Genomic DNA, 25,319 nt, shown 5'->3' with positions numbered 1-25,319 from the left:
TTGAACAGAATATTGAAGATTTGAAAAAAAAGAAATTTTAAAATGACTGAAGATAAAAGTAAACTCGAAGGGAACATTGAAAATGTTCATTTTAAAATAAAAAAATTGAAAGTGCCTTACATTTCAAAGTAAATGTTAAAAAAGAGAAAAATAAAATAGGAAATTAAAAACAAAAAAAATCTTAAACTTGAAATAAATATTGATGAAAAAAAAAAGTAAAGTTGAAACTAGAATTTTAAAAAACTTTAAAGCAGAAACTGTTACCAAGTGAAAAATGATGTTCATTTGTAACCGCTACTGTTTTCATTTTTAATTTTTCTTCCTCTTTGCTTTCAGTTCTCGAATCAGCTTCAATTCAGAAAATTGGCTAATTTCACGTGGGGGCGGGGCCATGACCAGGTGACGGCGGTGATGGTGATGTCACTTTTGCTCCAGAACAGCGTTTGTTTTTGCTGCCTCTGTCATCCCCTGTTTGGGAGCAGAAATGATGTCATCATAACCTCTATCACCTGTCAATCACGTCCCGGTAGACGATAGCCTCAAAGCCCCGCCCCCTGTGCAAAAAATGTCGTTCCGTTTAAAAATTTAAATGTGTAAATTGAGGTCTTAAAGTGAAGAATGAGAGAAATAAAAAAATGGGGGGAAAAAAAAACAAAAAATTGTTGCTAAAATCACAAATAAACATTTTTCATTTGGTTATAGTTTTGGGTTTATAGATTTCTTTTTCCATTTTTCCTTCCTGTTCACAACACCTACTTTCAAATTTAAATGTACAATCTGGTCTTCCATTTATTTATAAGCTGATCCTGGTTTGACCCCATAGAAATTAAAGGATGACTGCAAGCGTTTTTTAAGGTGGAATGAAGGTTAGCAGCACGTTTGAACGTTAGCCTGAAAGGAGAGCGACTGACGGACGAGACACAGACGGAAAAAAGAGGTCAAAGTTTGGTTGAGCTTCATTCAAATATACACCTTAAACTTCAACAAGCACACACACACACACACATTCTTAACTCGCATAACAGTTCAGAAACCAACAACACAAGAAAGTCCCACACAGTTTAAAAAAATAGTTTGTACAGTGGATGGAACACGTTCCCCAAAAGCCCGAAGCGCACCGTTCACGCTCGTACATAAAGTTGCAAGCTACAGTGAGTGCTTTTATAAAAACAGATGATCACAGTAGGTTGTGTTTTTTGTTGTTTTTTTTTAAAAAAAAGAAAGGAAACATCTCCTTTTGGTCAATAAATAAACCAGACAACTTCCATCACTGAACGTTTTGAGTCAAAAACAAAGGAAACGCCAGCAGATCTGAGGTCAAATCAAAGAAATCCTTACTATAAATTAATAAATAAAAGTCATTAAAGAAGTTGTTTTTTTCTTCTTTAAACAGCAGCTGCTTTAAAAATGAGGGTCGTGACAAAGCAAACCTCTGTTTTCTGCTTCATCTGCTGTTGGAAAAAAAGCCTCGTCAGACTCTAAAACATACAGCTTTTTTTTTTTTTTTTAAAGGTTTAACACCCGTCACTTTCCTGAAAACGTAGCCGCTCCACTTCCCGCCGTTTCACTTCCCGCCGTTTCACTTCCCGCCGTTTCACTTCCCGCCGTTTCACTTCCCGCCGCTCCACTTCCCGCCTCATCATCAGCAGAGACGGACTTTCAGGGGGCAGAAGCGTCGGCAGGGGGCGGAGCGACCACGAGGCAGAGCAGAACCATGACGATAGCAAGAGAAGACAGATAAGAAAAGGACCAGAGGGAGATCTCCCAGAATTCACTGCGGCTGGTTGTCGGAGAGCAGAAAAGAAGAAAAAAAAGGACGCTAAAGAGACGGGGAGGGGGGGGGGGGGGGTGAGCAGCAATTTGATTCAAGATTTTTGTCCCATTTACAAGAGTTTTTTTTGTGGATTTGTCTTTCGATGAAAAGCTTCAGAACTTCTTTGGACCCCAGGCGGACGTCTGCTTTGGAGCTACACTTGTCCCGAATGTGGGGAAATCCTCTGCACTGCTCACATCAGGAGCCTGCAGACACAAAAGCAATCACTGTCTTTATGCAGGAATAAAAAGTGCAGGACCGTCCAGCAGTTTTTGGGAAAACAAGATTATTACTTTAACAATTGACGTTTCCCATTTCTTAATGTAAAAACCTGATAAATACGAGCATTTAATGAAAATATTTGTGTTCTGACGATGAAAATTTGGATGATTTATAAAAAACAAATGTAAATATATATTTTAAATGGAAGATCCTTCAAATGCAATGCAAAAGTGAGCATCAATGCAGACTTTTGCAGGGACTGCTGGGTAATTTCTATGGCAGTGTTCTTGGAACTTTTTCATTTATTTATTTTTTGTGTCCCCATTTTCTCTTAACTTTTCAGGGGAAAGTTTATCTTTATCCTCAGTAAAATTTCTGCAGCTGCTTTAAGTTTATTAGTAAATTTCATAAAGGAACCATTCAAGTGTGATCTATTGATTTTCCCTTAACTGTCAAAGTGGAAGCTAAATAATCTGAGCCCAACTTTGGCCTTATAAAATATGATTTTGAATAACTTTATTAACAGCATTCTCGTAACATTAGACAGCTGGAGGTTGAATATTATGCATTATTATTATGGTCACAATAAATCCATAGTTGGAGCACAGACTCCAGGTTTTTGTCTGTTAGATGCAGCTCTCTTTTATTTTGAAGTTGAAGGTTCTTCTTCTGTTTCCTCGTTGGCTCTTTTCTGCGAAAAGAAATGTTCCAAATATGTTTGTTTTTTTTTTGTTAACCTTGCTAGCTTGGTGAATCCAGTTCAAGAAAGTAGCGGATGGAATTTTAAGACGTTACCGAGTGACTTGACATGCGTCAACAATGAGTCATGGTTTTCCAAAATAAAACTTCCTTCAGAATCAGATAGGGAGAAAAACTGAAGAGTTGTAGGTCGTGTTTGTTTTTCTCTGCATCTCAGTACAGAACCTCCCACTGATCTGTACCAGAATTGTAGATTCGGACTCCCAGGCAAAATGGCGAACGCCCTGCTTAAATAGTGCGTGGTGAGGGAATTCAGACGCAGCTTTGGGTCATTTCCTTTTTCACTTTGCTGAAACCGTCTCCCACCTTGTTCCCAGCAGCGTTCCAGGGAGCGTCCCGCACCACGAAGCCCTTAGCCGGACCTCCGCTGCTGTCGTCCATCCCTATGCCCCCGCCCCCTCCGTAGCGAGACGGAGGCTTCATGTAAGCCGCTAAGGTCTCCGTCTCCGTCACGCTGAGCATCTGAGGACCAAACGGGTCGTCACACTTTGCACACGGAGAGAAGATCGGAGGAAGACAAAGCTGAACTCACGTATTCCTCCTCCAGGTTGAGCAGGTGGTCGACGGCAGAGCTGATGGTCTCCGGGAGACCCGTTACCGTCACTCTGTCGGGCTGGTCGGAACCCGGCTGGGGGAACCGAATGTCAACCTGGACAAACAGAGTGACCATCAGTGGCGGTTCTGACCTCCTCGTTCGCTCTTTCTCGCGGGATACGTCGCAGCGCCTCACCTTGAACTCCTCCATCAGCTTGCGGATGGCCTTTCCCCGGGCGCCAATGATGCGAGCGTGGGTCCTCGGGTCCAGATGGATGTCCTGGCTCACCATCTCCTGCAGCTCGGCCACCAGCTGCTGGATGGCCTGACGCGCCTCCTCCACGTTCCGCTCGTACCCCGAGATGACGATCAGATCCTGGTTAGCAGATTGTGACCAGAAAACAAAAAGGATCCGAGCAGAAAAACCAAACAAAACAACACATAAGTTCCTTTCAAAATAAAACATAATTCTGCTTTTCCCTTAAGAAAATCTGCAAAGTCGGCCACCTGCTGCTCGTCTCCTTTATCAGGGAACTGGATGCTGACGTCGTGGTCCTTTCTGATCTGGGAGATGACGGCTCCTTTGCGACCGATGATCTTAGGATGAAACTTGGGATCTACGGACATGGTGACCTTAAAGCTCCGCAGAGCCTGAGATAAAACAGAAAAATCCAAAATGGCTTTTCCACGTTTCACACAATAAACCTTCAGGCTTCTGAGAATCATCCTTATAGATCCACTACGAAGAAAATCGTGCTTCTAACATTTTCTGATTGGCGGAGGACATTCATGAAGAAAATTCAAACTTCAAATTGCATTTCTGAGATTGTTTTTGATTTTTTATTTAAATCGCTGTGACTCAGGAGCAGACAGAAAAAAAGCTGCTTGTGTTTGTCAAAAAAAAACAGTGCTCGTATTACAAATACTTCCAAAACAAATAATGAAAAAATAAATCAATAAAACAAAATGCTACATCTGGATTCCTATTAGAGACAAGAATTTTTTTAGCATAAAATTCCGTTTTAAAAACCTAAAACCTAAACATTGGTGGGTACGGTTGTGCTGGTTTTACCCGGTCCTCCTGCTCAGCCTGCAGATCCTTCACCCTCTCCAGCAGACCCTGTTTGGCCCGCTCCACGTTGGCTGCGAGGCCCGTGACCTTGATGACGTCCAGCTGCTTCTCAGGCTGCGGCACCCAGATGTTCACCTGCACATCCAAGCCTTTATTATTTAGAAAAGTGGAGGTTGGGTGATGTCATATCCTGCCTAAAATTGGACGTCCGCAGACATGAATCCTGGGTGTTTTGTGTCTCATTCCCAAACCTCATATTTGTAGCAGAACTTTAGTGGATTTTGTGTGATACGATACGAACAAACCTCATACTCCTCCATCATCTTCCTGATTCCGCTGCCTTTCTGGCCGATAATGTAGCGGTGAAGCTCGTAAGACACTTCCACGTCCTCCGTTATGGGCACCAGCGCCTAAAAAGAGGAGGAGTTAGGAAAACACGGTGCGGAAGACGGTTTTCCAGCCGCCCGCCCGTATCCTGTTTGTAATGAAGTGAGGCTTCCGTACCAGCAGAGCTGCTTTAGCCAAGTCGCACTTCTCCGCCCGTCCAGAGATGGTGATGATGTCACACTTGCGGGGAACAAACTCGGTCTCCAGACTGACGTCTCCGTTCTCCTGCACTAAAGCTTCCTGACCTGTGAGTTTAGGTCAGCTGGTTAAAGAAAGAAGCTTTTTATTCCTTAAAAAAAAGACTAAAAATCCAAAAACCTGTTAGATTGAGACATTGGTTGTGTCAGAATTTACTCACAAATCCCCGGTTAGTGCACCATACAGCCCTTTTTTGTTTTTGGGGTTGGCCGAATCTACAATTCCAAAATCTAGTGGTCTTGAAATTTCCCAGAAGTCTCTGCAAAAAACTAGCATGCCACTATGCTCACTTGAGTGGTAAAAATAGATCTCTCTTTTGAGAAAAAGGTATTCAAAATTATTTTTTGTAAACGATCCAGAACTCAGTGGATTCATGGGGGGCTTTTTTAAGACGTTCGTATTGATTAGATTATTACTTTGCCAAATGGGTGACGTCATATTTGCTGATTAAAAAAACTGAGCTGAATTGCATTCAAATTCTTAGGTTGTTTTTTTTGAAAAAAAAAGGGTTAATCTAAATATTAGAAAAACACAACACCTTTTAATTTGACATTGACAACATTTTTGAACGTGAGATATTTTGTTTTGTAAAACAGACGCTTTGCAAAGAAAGTTATGAAGATAATAGGTTTTGTAAAATAAAGTTATGGACTTTAGCATGAGTCACAAGGTAAACAAACTAGTTGATTTGACTTAATGTATTTTTACTGTAATTTTGAGTTGATGGTGTTTTTCTTATGTTAAACCCAACTCTATTGAAAAGAGTTTTTAGTGTTTTGGAAATGTTCTTGTAGCATTTTTCTAATGATGGTCGACATGTAGAAAGGAAGTTACACTTTAAATTGCATTTCTGAGTTTGTCTTTGTTTATATCACTGTGGATGAAGAGCCGACAGAAAAATGCCGTTGGAAAAAACTTGCAATGGTGTTGTAGGTGCTACAATCGGTGGGACCCAAGCGAATTTCTGATGAATTCCTGCCGCTCTACAGAAACTATGTCCTAGAAATAAACATTGATTTATTGATTTTGGCAAAAAAGTGCAGAATTATAATAAAAACCCCACTGGGAACGCTTGGAAAATAGGTCAAAAGATGATATTTAAGCTTTATGTTAGTTTATGGTGGTTAAAAACCACGTCAGACCATCAATAAAGACTCGGCTTCGTTCGACCGCCTGCTGCTCTGCTGTTCCCCCAGGGCATTGTTCTGACATGTTGTGTTTCTAACCTGCAGCGCTGTCGTCTCTCTCGGGGAACTTGATCTGGACTTCGTGTTCTCTGGTGATGTGCTGGATGCGGCAGCCCTTAGGCCCCATGACGGCGCGGTGGTAGCGCTGAGGGATGGCCAACTCCACACTCACCTGGGACTCCTGATCCAGAAGAAGGAAAGAAAGAAAGAAAGAGACAACATACATCGTTTCAGGGGATAAATTGGAGTTTGTTTGCAGTCAGAGACTACAAACATTTGAGAAATTTGTCGAAAAACAGGTGAATAAAACCTGAAAATAAAAGTGTATACCCTTCTAAACCCTGCTGATGTTTGCTTGCTTTTCAATCAATCTCCTCTGTGCCGTGTCTCCTATACAGAGTGCATTCATTTTGCCAAATCTAGATAAATCTTCCATCAGTTTTGCTTCGTTGTGTAACATTTTGTTTTGAAATTACTTTTGTTTTCCTTTTTACGAAAACCAGAAACGGTCGTTATCATGGGACGCTGCTGATTGGATGACAATGTTTGTCCATCATGACAACTGAATGTTATTTAGCATCAAGTGAGACTGGATATACGGAGCCCGTGTCCTGGCATTAAAAAACTAAAATATATTTCGTTCCCACAAATTAATATCTTGTTCCCACAAGATAATATTCTGTTCCCTCCAAATAATTAATTTGTGCGTACGCAATAATTATTCACGTCATAAGTCATTCATAAACACGGATATGCTCTCCATCCGGCCGCAAATGCCGCTTTCAGCGGTAACTTCCGTGTCTCTGTGACCCGCAGCCGTTCAAGAAAGGAAAAAGAAAAACAAGAATGATCAATTTATTATTTTCTCAATGAATATAAGAAAAATATCACAAGATTTAGGATGAATTATCTTGTGGGAACGAGATATTAATTTGTGGGAACAAGATATATTTCAGTTTTTTAATGTCAGGACACAGGCTCCGTATTTGGCTCCGTATGGATCTGCTCCGTACTAGTCAAACTATTTTTATTAGTATGTGGACACTGAAGACGCATTTGAAAACATTCTTACGTCAAAAATCAGCGATGACTCACAGGACCTTCTAGTTTTGTTTTCCGCAATTTTTACTTTTTATTTCGTTTCATTTTTTTTAATTGTGTTTTGTGGAGTTTTGTTCTGATTCCTTAAATTTAATGTTTTTTATTATTCTTTTTTGCTTTTTTAATTGTCGTCATCTTTAATATCGTTTTGCTTTGAGTGATTTGCTGGTATGATTTGTCCTTCAGGGCCACCGTACTTACCAGGTCCTCTATGATCTCCTGAATGCGTTTCTTGGCCGCCTCCACGCAGTCCTTGGCTCCCTTCAGGGTGACCTTCTGGCTGCTGGCTCCCGTACGAGGGAAGCTGACAGCCACGCCGCCGTACTCCTCGGCCAGCTCCCGCAGCACCTGACCTCTCCGACACACAAAGTGGCGATGGTGGCGAACGTCCACTTCCATGCTGTCCTCCACCACGTCATCCTGGGCAAGAAAAGGCGGTTCTATTGGGAGTGGCAGTGGAGAAAACCATGTTTGAGATTTTTCCTGTGGACAGCTACCAGGTTTTTGACCAGCGTCTCCAGCTCCCTCTGGGCCTGACGCACAGCCTCTTCTTTTCCTACGATGGTGATCAGCTCCTGCTCCGTGTCGTCGGGCGACGGGAAAATGATGCGTGCTCCTGTCCGGTCTCGCACGCGGCGAATGTTGGCTCCGCCTCGCCCAATCAGAAACTTATGGTATTCCGGTTTGGCCTGCAGCTCCGCTGTGAAGTTGTTGACTTGCTGAAACGGGCAGACGGGAAGCGGACGTGAATCCATGTTACCTTTTCTTGCCACTACAAAATCTTTTGAAGCATCTCTTAAAGGCTGACCTTCTCCTCCGCCAGCTGCAGCAGCTGTTTCTTGGCTTTCTCCACTTCACCAACGGGGCCTCTGATGGTGACCTTGTCTGAGCCGGAGCCCTCAGAGGGGAAGTGGATGTGGACGCCGCCGCAGTCTTCCATGATGGAGCGCACCAGGCAGCCTTTGGAGCCAATCAGGGAGTTGTGGAGCTTGGCGGGGATGGTGACCTCTGTCTCTTTGAGGTTGGCCTGGATCCACAAAGGAGAAAATTTGAGGCTCACAGTTGGAGAATGCTTGAAAAAAAAATTAAAAAATGGGCGCCCTTCCAGCAGATGAGGATGCTGGGGCTGCTGTCCAGCGGCTCCACCCATAATGCAGCGAAAGGACCCCTGTGCGCCACCCAACCTCAGACATCTAGGGCTGAGTTTATGTCCTTCAGCAAGACTATTGAATCATATTTACCAAAGTTTCAATTATTCAGACTTTTATTTACTAGTATAGTAAACAATTCGAATTAAAATGTATTTTTTTTATATTATTTATTATATAATATTATATATTATTTATATAGCACCTTTCATGTACAAAACAGCTCAAGGTGCTGTACATAAAAACAAAACAAGAATGCAGAAAACCCAATGTATACAATTAAATAATTTAATAAGCCCTGCACAATAAAATAGACAAAAAAAACGTAAGTAAAAGAGAAATGACTAAAAAAAAAAAAGCTAAAGAAGAGAGAACCCAATATCCATGTACAGTATAGTCCCTTTGGCACACAAAAGCACAAATTTTAATGAAATATGAGATATTTTCCAGAGTTCTTTTTTAACTCAGGAGTCAGACGACTCGATCTCTGAAGCTCCGCCTTTTGTTTCTTGTGGGTGCCGCCCATTTCATGACATCATCCTAGAGTCGGCCTCGGCAGTGTGTCTGCAACATCCGAACTTTTCCAAAGATGGATGTGCACATTGTGCTCATAAAGAGAAAGCGACTTAGCCCTGTGTTGGCATGGGGGCGGTGCTGACAGCGCAGACTCTTCCTGGAAGGGGCTGTTCCTCACATTGTGACATCAATCTGAGTAGCTGGTGCTCAGAGAGCAGGTTTTACAGAGGAATGCTCAAAGATGAGTACAGTGATCCCTTGCTATATCACGGTTTACTTTTCACGGTTTCGCTACTTCACGGATTTGCATCGTGCATTGTGTTCTGCATTCTGATTGGCTAAAAAAGTCACTCCGCTTCTTCTCTACCTGCGCGTCAATAATGTTGCAGTTTAATATGTACACGTACGTAAATCAGCTTTCCAAATTACGTACATGCAAATCATCTTGCAATTTCCTGTTTCTCTAAAACCCATAGAAAAAGAGCGACAACAACTGTCAATCACTATGTTCTTCTCCCGAACAAACACACACAGCTGCACCGCGGGCTTGAGAAGGAGAAAACACTGCAGCTTCTCAGACTGAAGAGCATTGAAATACACCTGAGCCACTATTTGTCCGTTTGTACTTTGTATTTTTTTCATGATCATTTTAAATTTTCTCCGGTTTAATTCAATTACTCTCGGGTCGCGGTGGGCGGGGCTAATCTCCGCGATTTGAAGCCTTCTGTTCACATTGATGATTAAAATTATTATTTGACAGTACTGTACAGAAGTTATTTGTTGAAAAAAAAACGTTTTTAAAGTACTTTGATTTGTGAAACAAATGTTTGAGCCTGTAAAATGGTTTGTTCTTCTTTTCAATGTATAACAGAGTATTTAATTGTATAATAATTGTTAAAAAAAATAGGGGTTTCTACTTCACGGATTTTGCCTATCACGGGTTCTTTTTGGAACGTAACCCCCGCGATAAACAAGGGTTTACTGTAAATGGATCACATACTGCTTTGAGGTTTCCTTGCGTGAGGAATTAACATTAAGACAAACTTCAAAGCTAAAAAAAAAACAATATAGGCCAATATAGGCCTATATTGGTTTATATATAGGCCTGTATATATTAAAAAGAAACGATATAGGCCCTATTATTTTATAATATTTCTTTTAAAAAATGATATAAAAAAATTTTGGCATCCAGTTTTCTTTAACTTTTAAAGGTTAACTTTATCTTCATCCTCCGTAAATTATCTGCAGGTGCTTTAAACTTTATTTGTACACTATAGGAACCATTAAAATGTGATCTAGATTTTCTCTGAACCCATAACTGTCAGAGAGGAAGCAAAGAAATCCGACTTTTAAGGTGCGACGAATAAATACAAAAAAACAAGTCACTAAAAGTGGTATTTTTTGAAATTAATATTAAAGGTGAATCCACCATTTGAGCAACTTTATTAGCATCTTTGTAACCTTAGACAGCCGGTTGCGGAATTGAATGGATAATTAATATGCATTATTTTCTGATCTGTGGGAACAACTGTCACAATAAATCCATATTTCAAGTAAGGACTCCTGGTTATTGTCTGTTATATGCACCTGTCTTTTATTTTGAAGTCTGTTTCCTCGCTGGCTCTTTTCAAGGCGTTGGGAACCATTGATAAAGGACGAGCAGAGGAAGAGTGAAAAGCGTTTACTGTCTTACTAGCTCTCTCTGGATGGCAAGGATTCGATCTCGGGCCACCTCACAGTTGACCTTCTTTCCTGTGATGACGATCATCTCAGAGTTGCTGTTCTCTGTTGGCAGGTCGATCTTGGTGTTGGTCTCCTCCCGGATCTAATGATACAAAACGCGCCGTCGCATTAAGTTTTGAACTTTTTGCGTTCTTATAATTAAGTGTAGAAAGCTTCACCTTCTTTATGTTTGCACCGCCCTTTCCAATGATGTTCTTATGAAACTGCTTGAAGATGGGAACCGACAGCGAGTAGCTGTTCTCGATCTGTGTGAAGACGGAGCAGCGGTGAGTCCGCACAGACAGAGACGAAGCCGAGGCAGAAAGAAAGCGGGCGGACGTACCAGCTCTGCAATGATTTTCTGCAGGAACTTGGCACATTTCTCCACCTCGTTCTTCGGCCCACGCAGCTGGACGATGTCGCTCTTCTGTGACGGGTCGGGGAAATTGATAATGACCTAAAAAAAACAGTAGAAACGATATAAATTCAGTAAAAAATCCATCAAAATAAAAACTTTATTGTAACTAATTAGTTAAAATAAAGTGTCCAACTTCAGGAAACTTGTCCCGAACTTCCTTAATCTTCTCTCCCTTCTGCCCGATGATTGTTCGATGGAATTTCTGCTCCACAATCAGGTCTTTGGTGCGCTCATTTTCCTAAGAATCAACAAACCGACATTGTTTTTATTTTTAAAGGGACTTTCAGTGGTTTAAACATCAGATCTGCTAAACAAATGAACTTCTCACCATCCTCTGGACCATCTCAATGAGTTCTCTGCGAGCCAACTGCACCCCTTTGGGGTCCCCTTCGATGCGGATCAGGTTGCTTCTCTCCGAGTCCTGAGGGATCCTCACAGAAACCTTGTACTGCTCCTTGATCCGATTAACTGCAGGGTGTTGGAATAAGATGAAGAACAAGAAGGTCTCTCAGCCACACCCTCTTCCTGTAGTGAGCACTTACAATGGAGGTCACATGGACGTAACACACAGCTGGTTTCATTCCCTGTAAACATCAACAAAACTACTCACTGTTGGCTCCGTTTTTACCAATCAGGTGTCTGTGAAAGCGCTGGTCTATGATGATTTCAGAATAGTCCATCCTCACCAGCTGCATCCATGAAACACAGGATCAGAAGAGACTTCCCATTGAAAGTTCAAACAATGCACATATGTAACATATGAAGACGTGTTTAAAAATGTCAGAAATCATTGTGGATGTTAAAAAGCGAATAAATCGTATGTAAAGGATTCCTACAGAGTTAAAGAATCAGATGTGTGTTTGTGTGTAGACTGACCAGGTCCTTGATGATCTCCTGGATCTGGATCTGAGCCTGCTCCACCTCCTCTGTCGGCCCCTCCAGACTGATGCGCTCCTCGCCATCCGTGAACTCAATGTGAACCTGAATGTCAACAAAGACTTTTAGGACATTTCCAGGCAAGAAAAATATTAAAGGACCTATACCATGCAATTCTTAGGCCATTTATAGCCTTCTATATCCATGTATATGAGGATATTTTACCTTGAGCACACTGCAGAACACATTTCTTTTTTTTAAAAATGTGAGTTATTGTCCTGAATTCTTTTCCAACCCGGATGTAAAACAACATAATCTCTGAGGATTCACTCCGCCCATTTCATGATGTCATCCTAGAGTCAGCCCCCCCCCGGCAGCGTGTCTGAGTTTCACCCACAAAAACAAACAAAATCCGAACTATTGCGAAGATGAATGTGCATATTGTGCTTATAAAAGGAAAGCGTTCCCTAAAGGAAAGCGTTCCCGATCCCTGCTAGCTGTAGCTCCAGCTTTCCTCCTTCTTCACTTATCTATGTCACAATCATAGAATGTAAAAACAACGGACGTATCGAGGCGTGACGTCACCTGTAGAAAACGCCTTACCTCCGGCTCTCGCGAAATGAGAAAAAATACCTCACCATGAGTGGGGGGGGGGGGTTGAGCTGTCCATTGATTTTACAGTCAATGGTTACAATGCGAGCTTGTTTTCGTGGATTAGGAGGGGCTGATGCTCAGAGCGCAGGTTTTTAGAGAAATGCGTGAACGGATCAAAAAAACGCTTTGATTTTTTATTTTTCCCCCCGAGAGGAATGAAAATTATAATACACTCAAAAGCTAAAAAAAAAACAATTTTGCATGATATAGGCCCTTTAAATATAACTTCGGCTTTTAGTTCTTTCATTAAAAACCCACTCTGATGAAATATGTGTTTTTGGTGTTTTTAACATGTTCTTGTGCTATTTTTCTCATGATGGAGAACATATAGTCAGAAAATTAAGCCTGGAAATGCATTTCTAAGCATTTTCCCATTCAAATCTTTGTGACGTAGAAACTATGCTCCATGCTCTTAGTCTAAGCACTGGGGAGGAGAAGGGCGGGCGGGGTTGCTCCACGCCAACGGTCCCGCCCACAAGTTAGAGGTGAATTTCTAACGAACTACTGCCCCTTTTGTAGGAGCCATTTTCTAGAAAATGACATCAGTCTTTTTTATTTTGGCTAAAAACAGCATAATAATAAAATAAAAGACCACTGGAAATACTTAAAAAACTGTTTTCATGCCCCTTAAAGGTGTTTTCATTTGAGAGGAAGGATGGGACTTCTCTCCTTCAGGCCATCATCACAGTCTCCCTTACTCGTGGCAGCTGCTGCGTGATCCGTCCGATATTCTGGCCTTTTTTGCCGATGATGAAGCGATGTAGCCACGCCGGGGCGCTCACCTCCACCACCATCACACTCTTTGCCTACACGGATGAAAATGCTCCCAGTCACAAGGTCTTCATCCATAAACTGCCAGTCAGATTACACCATTTAATATGAAGCTTGTCATGACAGAAACTTAGGAGTAAAAGTTTGGTCACTTATGCTGAAGCAGATTTGGTCAAATTAACATTAAAGTGAACTGCACGATGGTAGAATGCACGAGGCTAAACTTTGACTTTTATTCATTTCATTCGTTTTTAGGTGTTTGTTTTTTTTTCTCAGCTGACCTTAGCATAGACCTGGGTGAGTGCAGGTCCCAGTTTGTCGGGCTCCCCTCTTAGGATGATGGTTTCTGAGCTGGAATCCAGCGGGGGCATTTCCACAGACACTCCAGTGGCTTCCAGGATCTCCTGCAGGGTGTTGCCTTTTGGACCAATGATGTATTTATGCTGAGACTTCTTCACTTCCACAGAGATAGTCGTGGTCTTCCTCTTCTGCCACACAGAAAACATGAGACAAAGACTGGAATTACTCAGTGAAGGAAACGGTAGCGGAGGGCAAAGAAGTGGAGGAAGGAAAGAGAAAGAAGATTTGTAGTTTTTATTTACAGTTGATATCTTTATTTTTCAACCAATATTTAAATCTTTCAATTCTAAATAATAAAAAAACAGATTAAACGGACACCTTGTCCTCATAGATGGCTCGGATGCGGTTGACCGCCAGGGCGACAGCCTCCTTCTCTCCTGTGATGACGATCTCGTCCTTTGGCAAGCTCGGCGGCGGGATGCTGATGCGAGCGCCCGTCTCCTGGCTCAGCTCCTGCACCAGCCGGTTGTGGGCGCCTGCAATGAAGGGGTGGAATGCCTTCTCCAAAGACAGACGCTCTACGGCGCGCTTGTCCTGTCCACAAGGAGTGAAAGAGCATCCGTTTCCACAAACAATGATGTCACTCCACAGAGCACAAGATGAGAGGAAATCAAGCAGATTTTTTAGTTCTTTGGAATAAAGCTGTTCTAAAAAAAGAAAGGCGCCTTATAAATAAAATGTATTATTTATTATTATTGTAACAAACCTTGCATTGAGCTATAGCATTTTATTTAAATTCTTCACAAAGGAAATGTTTTTGTTTCAACAAAATGAAAGAAAGTAGTCGCCTGAAAGTGCATTTTTCAGGGCAGTGTAAACATAGCATCATAATTCTGACAGTGTGTCTTTAATGCTAAAAATGGCCCTTTACAGTGCTTTGATAAATCTTACTAAGCTCAACGTTGAGAGCCACTTTCTGCTGAGTGATTTGTTTCATCACTTCCACTTCTTGTCGGGGACTTTAGTGTTTCATTGGGCCCCTCCTTACACCCTTTGTTTGGTTCGGACTCAGACATCATGGAAATAAATATCTAGCTAAGCTGAAGTTTAACCACAAACGTAGCTACAATGGCTGTGCTTCCATTGCACGTTTGTGCAAAACTTTATTGAAATTCTACAAATGTTGGAAAAAAAACCAGTTTCGCAATTAAACTGTTTTCATTTAATCATAATTATGCATATAAAAACAAACCATGGATGTGAACATAGCTTGATTTACAGCATCCACATTTCATGACAATGCATGGAAGACTCTGAGGATGTTTAGAGATTGGATTTATTTATTTTAAAAGCTCCACAAAAGCATCGGTAACCCCATCTTCATGTTCATGAGATCTTTCTGGTGTTGTGAGCTTCCCTCCTGCTGCAAATTAAGCCGCTATCCACCGCTACTTCCGTGTCTCTGTGACCCACGTTAGTTTGAGAGGGGAAAAATTAAGACAAGAACCAAACTAGAGGATCTTTTTTAAATTGTCTATGTGAAAATAAGACCAAAAAAATCGGTAAAATCATCAGATCATAATCAATGATCATAATCATAAGGAAGCCTGAGCTGGCTGCCTCCCCATCCTGCACCAGCTCTCTTTCTGCCAGCTAGCCAGCCCCCCAGGAGCCACCCGGCGAAGCGATCGGGGTCGCTCCAGCCTCATGGGCCCTGGTTACAGGCCGGCGCCCTGTCAAGGCTTTATCCCAGGGGTCGGGAACCTATGGCTCGCGAGCCATATATGGCTCTTTTGATGGTCACATGTGGCTCGCAGACACATTTTTATTTTTTTATTTTTCATTAGACCAGTCCTTCTCGGGCGCGATGCGATGCCAGAGGCGCACAGTAGTAGCAGTGCTTGGAGAGAAGGATCTGCGCCAGCATTATCACTTTACTATTATCTATTATTTCACAGAGTTTGTACCACCCGGAAACCTGTGAATTGCCGTGCCTAAAACTGCGCGCTCCCGTCTCTGAGAAAGAGCGCGCAGTAGCGGGGACGGGATGTGAGAGGGAGAAAGCAGAGGGTGAGGGTGGAGTTGTGGGCTCGGTCAGTAAGGTGAATCGCGCAGGGATTGTAAAAACGTAAAACCTGCTGCCCGTCACTCACTACAGCGAGTGAGTGTGTGTTTGGCTCCCCGTCTGCATGTGAGCAGTCTGTCTCACATCTACAGAACAGTCAGACCTACGATCACGTTTAAAGTCTCAACGCCTGCATGAAGCAGAAACTCACCACGTATCAACCAGACTAGACCATCAGCAAAACTACCACGAGAAATACTCATCATTTATTAACAACAGCATAACAATGTTATTAAAAATAATCCACAGACTTATTGTCCTTTAAAAATGTTGAAATTATATCAAATGCACACATTCACTTGAATATTTAGTTTTAAACATATTGTCGCGGACTGAGTTTAACTTGGCTGTTGGGCCGCGTTAAAAGTTCTGGAGTTCCTTGAACGCATCAAGCAGAGATCTGATTGGCCCTCAGTTCTGTCGCTCAGCCTGTTGTTAGTTAATTTGGACCAATGGGGTTCAGCTATGGGCCGAATAAGGGAAATGGGAGGGCAGCGGGAGCAGGGGAATATAAAGTTGGGAGAAGCGCTCTCGTCTCGGCGGGAGAGATTCAGGAGCTGCTGAATTAATTTACGGCATTTGTTACAGCCTGCATTAACCAGAATAAAGAACCTTAAAAGAGGTTAAGTCTCAGTGTGGGAAAAGGACACTACATTATTGTATGGCTCTTTCGAAATTACATTTAAAAATATGTGGCGTTTATGGCTCTCTTGGCCAAAAAGGTTCCCGACCCCTGCTTTATCCCCTTCTTTACCCAAAAGTAGCCGGGAGAGTCTCTGGCAACCCAGCGGGTTAAGAAAATGGACGCAAACTGGTTTCTTGTGCAGAGTTGATCACATGGTGATCGCCTCAAAAATCCCTTCCTCAAAGCACAAAAACTTTTATCTCGCATTTTCAATAAATGCGAGATTTTTCTAAATTGACGTGTTTCCATTAAGTGAATTTATTATCGCAAATCCAATTTGCGCATGTTTATAGTCAGTTAGCTTTAGTAACATACATTAGCGCTGATTAAGGTTTCAGAAAAGCATGGATGCAAGATCAGGGTAAAATATCTTTCTTTTATCTTTCTTATCTTCTTCTGTATCTTAACAACAGGCATAAAACCTTTAGAGATAAAACCTGTTTTTATTCTAAAAATGTATAACCTGCTTAATTTACATCCAATAGTCTTTCAAAGCAGCTCGTTGGCTGCTCCGTTTATCGTCCGGGCAACCACTGTAAGGTCCACATTTACCTGGCAACAGCATTGGACAATTCTACCAATCAATGATATGCTGATGACACCTTACTGTTGGTAACTTTTCCTTTATTGGTGTATTTGAGGATTACCCTCTAAGACCAACAAAAGAGTCGATTGAATCTGCCCTGACTGACCTGCTCAGCAGAGATCAGCAGGATTTCATGGCGAGCCTTCTCGATGCCCTCCTTGGTGCCTGTGATGCGGATGCTGGTGCTTGGGTCCTCGGGGCGTGGAATAGCAATCTTGGTGGCGGTCTTCAGCTCCAGCTCCTGCAGCTTCTCACCGTTCTTACCGATGACAAATCGATGGTGCTCCTTAGGAATGGCGACCGTAGCCGATGCCTGAAAGAAAAGAGGAACGCTTTAAGTAAAAACAATAACAAAATGTTGGAATTGTATCACGCCATAATAATTGTACAGAAAAATGGGCATTTCTTCATCTTTACCTTTTGGCTGATCCTTTTAGGGGTTGCCACGGTGAATCACCCACCTACATCTAACCCTATGCATTAGACTACACCCATGAACCTCATCTTTGATCTTCTTCTAGGCCTCTTTCCTGATAGCTTGAACCTCAGCATCTTTTTACAAAATCATCACTGTTCCTTCTCTCAAAGTATCCAAACAATCTCCATCTGTGTCCCTCCATTTATCTACAAAACATCTAACATGATCTGTTACTCTGATATATTAATTATTGATCGTTTCTTTCCTCATCACTCCCAAAGAGAACCTCAACATCTTCATCTCTGCTACCTCCAGCTCTGCCTCCTGACTCTCAGAGTCTCTAAACCCACAACATGGTTGCTCTCATCACAGTCTTCTTTACCTTTCCCTTCATTCTTCATGATATTCTTTTGTCCCAAATCATGCCTAAAACGTTCCTCCACCCGTTCAAACCTGCTCGCACACAGAGCTCTTCACCTCTGCTCTTTGTAACCTCACCGTTCCACTTGAGTTCCTTTCATTTACACACAGATTCTCTGTCTTACTGCAGCTGACCTTCATTCCTCTCCTTTCCAGGGCAAACCTCCACCACTCTAGATTTTCCTCCACCTGCTCCCTGTTCTCACTACACATCACAGTGTCATCTGCAAACATGATGGTCTACAGAGATTCCTGTCTAACCTTATCAGTCATTCTGTCCATCACCACAACCAAAAAGAAGGAGCTTAAAGCTGATCCTTGGTGCAGCCCCACCTTTACCTTTAACTCCTCCGTCACATCTACAGAACATCTCACCCCTGCCTTCCAGCTCTCGTTTATGTCCTGAACAACTCCAACGCTCTTCTCTGTCACTCCAGACTTCCTCTCTCTGTATCCTGTCTTTTATTTTCTGGGTAACATCAATGACAACAACTTGATGAACAAAATAAAAATACATCAGCTGACAGGAAAATCAGCAAATTTGCAGCTAAATTCTTGAAAAGACAGAAAGCAAACGGTCTGCAGGCCAAATTTTACTGTAGTTAAAAGATGTTTTCCAAACTTCATCCTAACAGGAACGGAATAACCCCAAAAAGATCAACTCTGACGTGTTTGTGAAGACACATCTGACCCACAGGTTAAAACTCAAGGGAATTATTTAAACAGATCTTTCCAAAAACAATGTTTCTATGACGATACAAAATAGAGCTCTCTGCACTAAAAGTCAATTTTTTTGTTTCCTTTGTTTGCAGCACTTTATTTATGTCATAGCATGAAGTCTGCATGATGAAAACCCAAAACATACACTTTAGATCTTCTCTGTAATATCTCTTAAAAATTCCTTTATTTCTTAAATATACCATAGTAAGAAAGTTTTTTGGAAAAAAAAGCAGAGACGCATTGTTAATCAAAGGCTGACATGATTAAACTTAAGGGGAAACAGAAGCAATAAGATGTGTTCATGTCTAAATCTAACCCAAACGCAATAATAAGTGATTTTCACCCTGTTTGTTTTTTGAATAATGTTAAAAATGAGTTACCCAATCATTGACGTCTACCAAACCATTGTAAGCATTGGCGGTGGGAGTTTACCTGAGTCTGCAGACGAGCCACGATCTCCTTGCGAGCCTTCATGACAGAATCCAGTTTTCCGGTAACCATGATGGACAAGCCTTGGTCCTTCGCCAGCGACAGCTCGATGTGCGCTCCTGTTCGTTGCATGATGTCCAGACACACCTTAGCCTCCTCTCCTTCCCCGAACTGGCTGTTGTCCTTGTAGCGGCGCTCCTCCAGCGGCACATGAAACACCTGGAGGGGTTTGGGTCGGATTTTCAAGACAGTGAAGGGCATATGATTTATCTTGTTATTTTGAAGAATCACTCTAATCATCATTCGATCCATTATGAAAGTGTTCCCAGTGGTCTTTTAATCATGATTATGCCGTTTTTAGTAATCAGAAATTCTATTTTGAGCTCAGTTTTCTTAATAAATGTGCTCCATCATCAGAAAAATGCCACAAGAACCTGTTAAAACCACGATTTTCCTCAGAGTGGGTCTTTAAATGTGTATAGGGTATCTGACCTGTGTGATAACGGAGGCTTTGATGGGCCGGATCTTGCTTCCCCAGGCTGAAGCCGGCTCCCCGGTCTTCTCCCCCGGTGTACCTTTCTCCGGCAGCGGGGGGAAGGCCTCCAGGTAGGTGGGGATGTAGGCCTCATCCTCAGGGACGCAGCCTAGCCCAGTGAAGACAAAAAATATATAAATAAAATAACAGCTTTAACATGAACCACTTAGATGTTTTAACAAAAAGACAGTAGCGTCTGGTAGCAAATTGATTGGAGGTTACCTGTTAAGTCCTGGTCCTTAAGACCACTGCGGTGCTCTGCAAAGCTCTCTGGGGTCAACACAGCCACTGAGCTCATGGTTCAAGACTTATTCCACTTATCTACTGATACAGACACATGAGTGAAGCAAAACCCAACGAAGCCCGATTAGCAGCAGACAACAAAACAATGCAAGTCATGTTCCTTCCTTTAACTGAACACTAAGTGCACTTTCTTAGATTGCTCTCTACACGCCCCTGAGGGCCCCCGCTGCCTCTGTAGCTTTGCGAAGCCGCATGGGTGCTGGGAGTTACACCTGAGACCCCCCAATTAAAGTCTCTAACAAACACGCTACTCCTGAAAACCTCAGAGACGGCAAATCGCACATCAAGAGCGCGTCCAGGAGTTGAAAGATGGAAATTGCAGAAACTGCAGATGTATACAGCTCACCTTTGGGCAAACTATAAAAGTGCCAGTGTGAGGAAGCTGCAGGTGGCGTACAACGATGCGCTAAAAGTGCTTTTAAATAAGCCAAGGAGGACAACTGCTAGTGAGCTGTTCCTTTCTCTAAGAATTAACACTCTCTGGGCTTCATGCGCTCACTCAAGTCGATCTGCAGACTAAATGCTTCAGAGAATTCTCTCATCTTGGCCATAAGTAACATTAGATTTAGTGCCATACGCTTCCAGTCAAACTTATGGAAACACTGGAGGGACTGTCTTTTTATTTGTCATTGTAACTAATGTTTTAATGGTGTGGTTTGTATAGTAAGTAATTTTTTATCTTGTTATTTTATTCTTATCCTTTTTAATTAATTAATTTTTTATTAACTGTTGTAATTTTTTCATATTCTGTACCTAAACTTGTGTATTCTTGAGACTGTGCCTTTTTAATGTAGTGGGTCTGTGTACTGCTTTTTATTGATTGGACCATGAGTCTGGAATAAATTCTATCTATCTATCTATCTATCTATCTATCTATCTATCTATCTATCTATCTATCTATCTATCTATCTATCTATCTATCTATCTATCTATCTATCTATCTATCTATCTATCTATCTATCTATCTATCTATCTATCTATCTATCTATCTATCTATCTATCTATCTATCTAAGTACTGAATGAGAAAGAGCTGATTTTGTGAACACAAAAGTCTTGTGACTGCATAGTCATATCATATCATTAATTTGTGGTTGCAAACAGGAAAAACAACCATTTGAAGTTGCTGAGGCAGGCAGGGACCGTCAATAAAGTACACAAAAACATCCCAGACAAACAATATCAGTTTCTCAGTAACTCACCATAAATAATCTCAAAAACCTCCCAAAGATCTCATTGTTGTTTAAAAAAAAACTCCCCAGAAATCCCTTATAACATTACTTTTTCCCCTTAGAGTGAACTAGCGTATTCAAGTAATGCAAGTTGTAGACATGTCCTTATCTTTTCGCTTTATTACAACTGTTGCAGCACTAAAAAAATTAAACTCAAAAAAATTAAGAGAGAAAAAAACAAAAACAAAGAAATTTGTTAAAACTACAGGAAAAAAATCTTCAAAAAACAAACAAAAAAAGGTTTAATAAAAAACAAAGTAAAAATTATATTGAAAAGCTTTCAAAAAAAATAATAAAAAAAAATAAAGAACGATCTCAAAAATCACATATAAAGTTATCAAAAACCAAAAAAACATTACATTGAAAAAAAAAAAAATCTCAAAAAACACCAAAATATATTGAAAAGTTAAAAAACTTCTGGAAAATCATTGAACAAATGTATTGAAAAACAGTCTAGGTGCCACAAAGTTGACCACAGCCACAACATCGCTGCTTAGTGCTTAACGTTGATGTCGCCATTGACTCACAGACAAAAACAAACAATTCATACTGGTCAATATAATTCATATATAATTTGTTCTTAAAGTTAGAACGAAAAGATTCAAAAATTTGGAATGAAAAACACTGTTTTCTTTTTTATTAAATACAAGATGCTTCCATATTCCTCTGACAGGTATCGTTAATACACTTCTGAAAACAAAGTGAACAAGCGGTAACACACCTGTCAAATGGATCTTCACTCAAGAAATACGCATGGAAGAAGTCATGAGTGGAAGATGGAAACACAGAGCCACATGGGTCGCTTCAGCTTACCTGCAAAAGGGTCGATTGCCAGAGAGTCCGTCCAGTTATCCGCTACCTAAGACGCTTCAGTGTGAGTGTGTGTTTCAGCTCCTGGAGGAGGAAGACAAAGGGGGATGAAGGTGAAGCTGAAAGCCACATGTTCCGTGTGAAGACCGTGAACACGCAGAGATCAGTGGAGCTTTCACTAATGCGATGTGATTCAAGTTTCTCCTCTCTGTTAATAATAAATAAAAAAATAAATATCAGATTTTCTGGAAAATACCCAAATGCAGCAATAACTACATTTATTCTTTACACACAAAAACAACATTGTAATTGATGTGATGTTTTCCTTTTTCAAAAAAAAACTTTACTCTCAAACTAATTATTGATGGAACGTTTGTAACTCCGAGGACTCTCGGCTCTAATTTCCCAGCCGGAGCATCTCCATGTGTCTCATCTGCATTAGAGATGCTTTGCTGTTCCTAAACGGCTCCACTCCTGCATCAGTGTGTTTGTCAACTAACCCAAAGACAGCCACAGGCTTCATCCTCAATGCCCAACTCTGACAGGGTGGGACACGTTTTGCCAAACAGACACGCCCATTCCTCCATCTAGGAGATCCCACATTTCATGTTAAAGGACTTTTTTTGAGTTCAAATCTTGTTGTGCTGCAAGAAGAAGGTTGAACGCTCGCCTCTTACTGAAGAAACAGAAGCAGCAGTCATTAAAGCTAATTAGGAAATGAGAGGAAGTCGACGGACGCATCAGCAGCTGAGAATATATGAAGACATTTCCTACATTATTTGACCAACATGATCATTTATCCACAAACTAATTGTCAAAGACATAATAAAGTATTCAACCCCTCCCTTTTTCCTGGACAAACTCACTGATTCTAAGATCCAGTGAGACATCTGATCCGGTTAGCAGTCGATCATTTGACCGGCATGTTGCCACGTGGGGCTTTCTTCAGCCAGACAGCAGATCTTTTAGCTGCCAAACTGGGACTGAAACACCGACACACTGGTTTTTAATGAACTACGCAACACCTTTTGGTTTATCCTTAAACCATTTTAACAGTCTTTTTTTTTTTCCTGGAACAGGACGTGCTTAAAAATTCAATTCAAATTAAATTATTTCTAGCAAGACCATAAAAAGAGTCTCAAAATAAACAACAAGGAAACAAGGTACAAAATAAAATACTGTCTTAAATAATATCTAAAATTATAAATTGAATTGCAGTGGCTGGCATTGCCACACACCCAAAAATGATTTAAAGCCTCTGCCCTCCCTTAAAACTTTTCAGTTTATTTTTAGGCGGCAAAAAAAAACACAATTTCTGTTAGTATTTATGGGAAGAATTTATAATTTTATTAATACAAGTTCAATTATTTTCCTCTCCTGATCACTATTTTTGAGGATACTTATTTTTATACCCAAAGAAATTTGATTTTGGATCAAAATTAAGCAAATCTATCTATATTCCCTACAGCTGAGTCAAAGTGAAACCTGAACTTTTAACTCAGGAATTGTAATTGAATTGATTAAGTATTTTGTCAGTAATAAGCAGCCAAATGTTTTAGTTGTTGCTCTACTTAAGGAAGCCTGATTCATCGAGCTCTGAAGAAACCCAATAGTCCTTAAACACACATTCTGATCATCATTTCATATATTTTCAAAGCGTTCCCAGTGGTCTATAAATTATGATTTTTTTATAATAAAAAAATAGTGTTGGTATATTTGACATAGTTTCTGCAGAGCAGCAGCAGTTTATTAGAAATTCACCTCTGAGTTGTAGGCAGAGTAAGCCCACCCCCACTTCCTGTCACCCATCTGTTTACATAGTCTGCTTCCAGCTTACAGCCCCTCACACCTCCAACCTTAACATTACAATATTGGAGCTATCCAGCCATGCAGTTCTGATCCAGATTCCAGCTCAAACGAGGAAAACAAAGACGTTCATGGATTTATTTGTCTGCAAGTGGATGCATCAGAATGGAGCAGAGCAGGGAGCTTGTGGCCCACCCAGTACACTTTCTAAATAACAAATATTCAAACTGAATCTTTTCATCTGCTCCTAATTCAGGACGATTTGAATAATGCACATTTTAGCTTAATTTTCTTTATATATGTCCTCCATTATCAGAAAAATGTTACAAGAACACGTCAAAAACACAAAATCATCATTTTTCATGTGGTTTATCTGTGTACAACAAAACGTATTTATCATAGCTCCTCATCTTCATGTAAACTAGTTGTGTTTAGCTTATTAGTCATACTTTTAGAACCTTTATTTATTTATGAAATACAGTTTTCGATACAATCCAGCTGCAGTGGTTTTAGGGGTAACTTTAAGCCTTATATTTCATCCCTCACTAATGTAACTGTGCTTAAGGTGAAGCCATTGAATGCCAGCATGCTCCTCTCCATCCTTCCATGTTAATTCTCTGCAGACCCACAGGCTCTTAATCCTGGGAGGCTCTGAGCTCAGCGCTACCGCGCGGCTCCGCTTCGAGGAGCGCCTCTGTCTCGGCGAACGTGCGCTCTTTCTTCGCTGCTAGCTTGATGATAATGATGCTCTGCATGGATCCCGTTAGCTTTTTTTTCTTCTATTTAACCTCTGTGCTAACGACGGCGAGCACGCGCTCTACAACATTCGTTGGCCTGCTCCCGTGGGGCTAACCGCATTGTTGTGCCCCGACCTCAGCTAGAGATGATTAGGCGCAAGTACGTCCAGATAATCGGCTAAAAAGCAAGCCTTAGCGGGGATGGATAACCCTGCTCGAACTCGCTAGCTTTTGGGGCGCTAACCTTTCTGTCCCTGCCCTCTTCCCCTTTAATATGCGAACCTGCTGATACGCTTTTCGGAACTCCACTCTGACAAAAAACATTTTATGTATTAAAATTAAAATATTGCAATAAATAGAAGAACCATACCTTTCAGAGAGAAATGTAGCAGAGGGTGTGTGTTTGACAGGTGACGGTGTAAACACAAATGTGATTGGTCCAGGAGCATTTCCTTTGCTGGCGGAGTGATACACCCGTGAGCTGCGGCTGCCGACTGTATAAAATCAAATGCCGCAGTATCTTTGCGCAATAAGGGCATCCAGGGGAAATAGATCCACCTTTTATTGACCTTATTTTAAATAATGAGAACTTCCAAACATATGGGGAAAATGCGCATTTTGTTTTCTAGCAATGAATGTATATTTCAAACCATTTTATTTAGATGGCATGTCTGTCAGCTGTAGTAGTGTCTCACGTTTGTCAAATTAACCGGGTCTACTTCTCATTCATAATACCCCATCTGCCGGAATAATAAAGTAATAAGTAACAGGTTTACAATTAAAAGCAAAAATATAAAAATAAAAATCCTAAAATACATGAATAAATAAAACTATGTT

General features: G+C 41.1%; 1 protein-coding gene across 2 annotated transcripts; it reads right to left on the bottom strand.

Annotated features, from left to right (window-relative positions):
* Positions 1-938: 938 nt before the first annotated feature.
* Positions 939-24,989, bottom strand: hdlbpb (high density lipoprotein binding protein b). 2 transcript variants are annotated; one of them, XM_011487507.4, is made up of 28 exons: positions 24,853-24,989; positions 21,943-22,023; positions 19,819-19,920; positions 19,554-19,705; positions 19,065-19,280; positions 17,181-17,387; positions 14,057-14,272; positions 13,660-13,866; positions 13,306-13,413; positions 11,954-12,058; positions 11,688-11,766; positions 11,406-11,545; positions 11,211-11,315; positions 11,003-11,116; positions 10,839-10,925; positions 10,631-10,762; positions 8,082-8,300; positions 7,771-7,992; positions 7,475-7,693; positions 6,212-6,353; positions 4,905-5,032; positions 4,706-4,810; positions 4,401-4,535; positions 3,836-3,979; positions 3,525-3,704; positions 3,327-3,443; positions 3,101-3,256; positions 939-2,019 (listed from the first exon to the last, which is right to left on the bottom strand). In XM_011487507.4, the coding sequence occupies exons 3-28, from the start codon at positions 19,892-19,894 to the stop codon at positions 1,927-1,929; spliced, it is 3,804 nt and encodes a 1,267-aa protein (XP_011485809.1). In that variant the 5' UTR covers positions 19,895-19,920; positions 21,943-22,023; positions 24,853-24,989; the 3' UTR covers positions 939-1,926. The 2 variants fall into 2 exon arrangements, with proteins under 2 accessions (XP_011485809.1, XP_011485808.1); XM_011487506.4 differs by having other exon boundaries at positions 19,819-19,917.
* Between the last annotated feature and the right edge of the window lie 330 nt (positions 24,990-25,319).

Source organism: Oryzias latipes, chromosome 18 (genome assembly GCF_053564925.1).
Source record: "Oryzias latipes strain Hd-rR chromosome 18, Olatipes_Hd-rR_3.1".
In the NCBI taxonomy this organism is placed as follows: domain Eukaryota; kingdom Metazoa; phylum Chordata; class Actinopteri; order Beloniformes; family Adrianichthyidae; genus Oryzias; species Oryzias latipes.
Note: the sequence above shows the minus strand (reverse complement) of the source record. Positions and strands in the feature narration are given on the sequence as shown.

What these genes read in the sequence shown, in the direction of transcription:
- hdlbpb (XM_011487507.4), bottom strand. Translation starts at nt 19,894, where the DNA reads ATGAGCTCAGTGGCTGTGTTGACCCCAGAGAGCTTTGCAGAGCACCGC. An exon ending in TAAGGACCAGGACTTAACAG is followed by an intron (nt 19,706 to 19,818) that starts GTAACCTCCAAT and finishes TCACTGGGCTAG; the next exon opens with GCTGCGTCCCTGAGGATGAG. An exon ending in TGGCTCGTCTGCAGACTCAG is followed by an intron (nt 17,388 to 19,064) that starts GTAAACTCCCAC and finishes CTTTTCTTTCAG; the next exon opens with GCATCGGCTACGGTCGCCAT.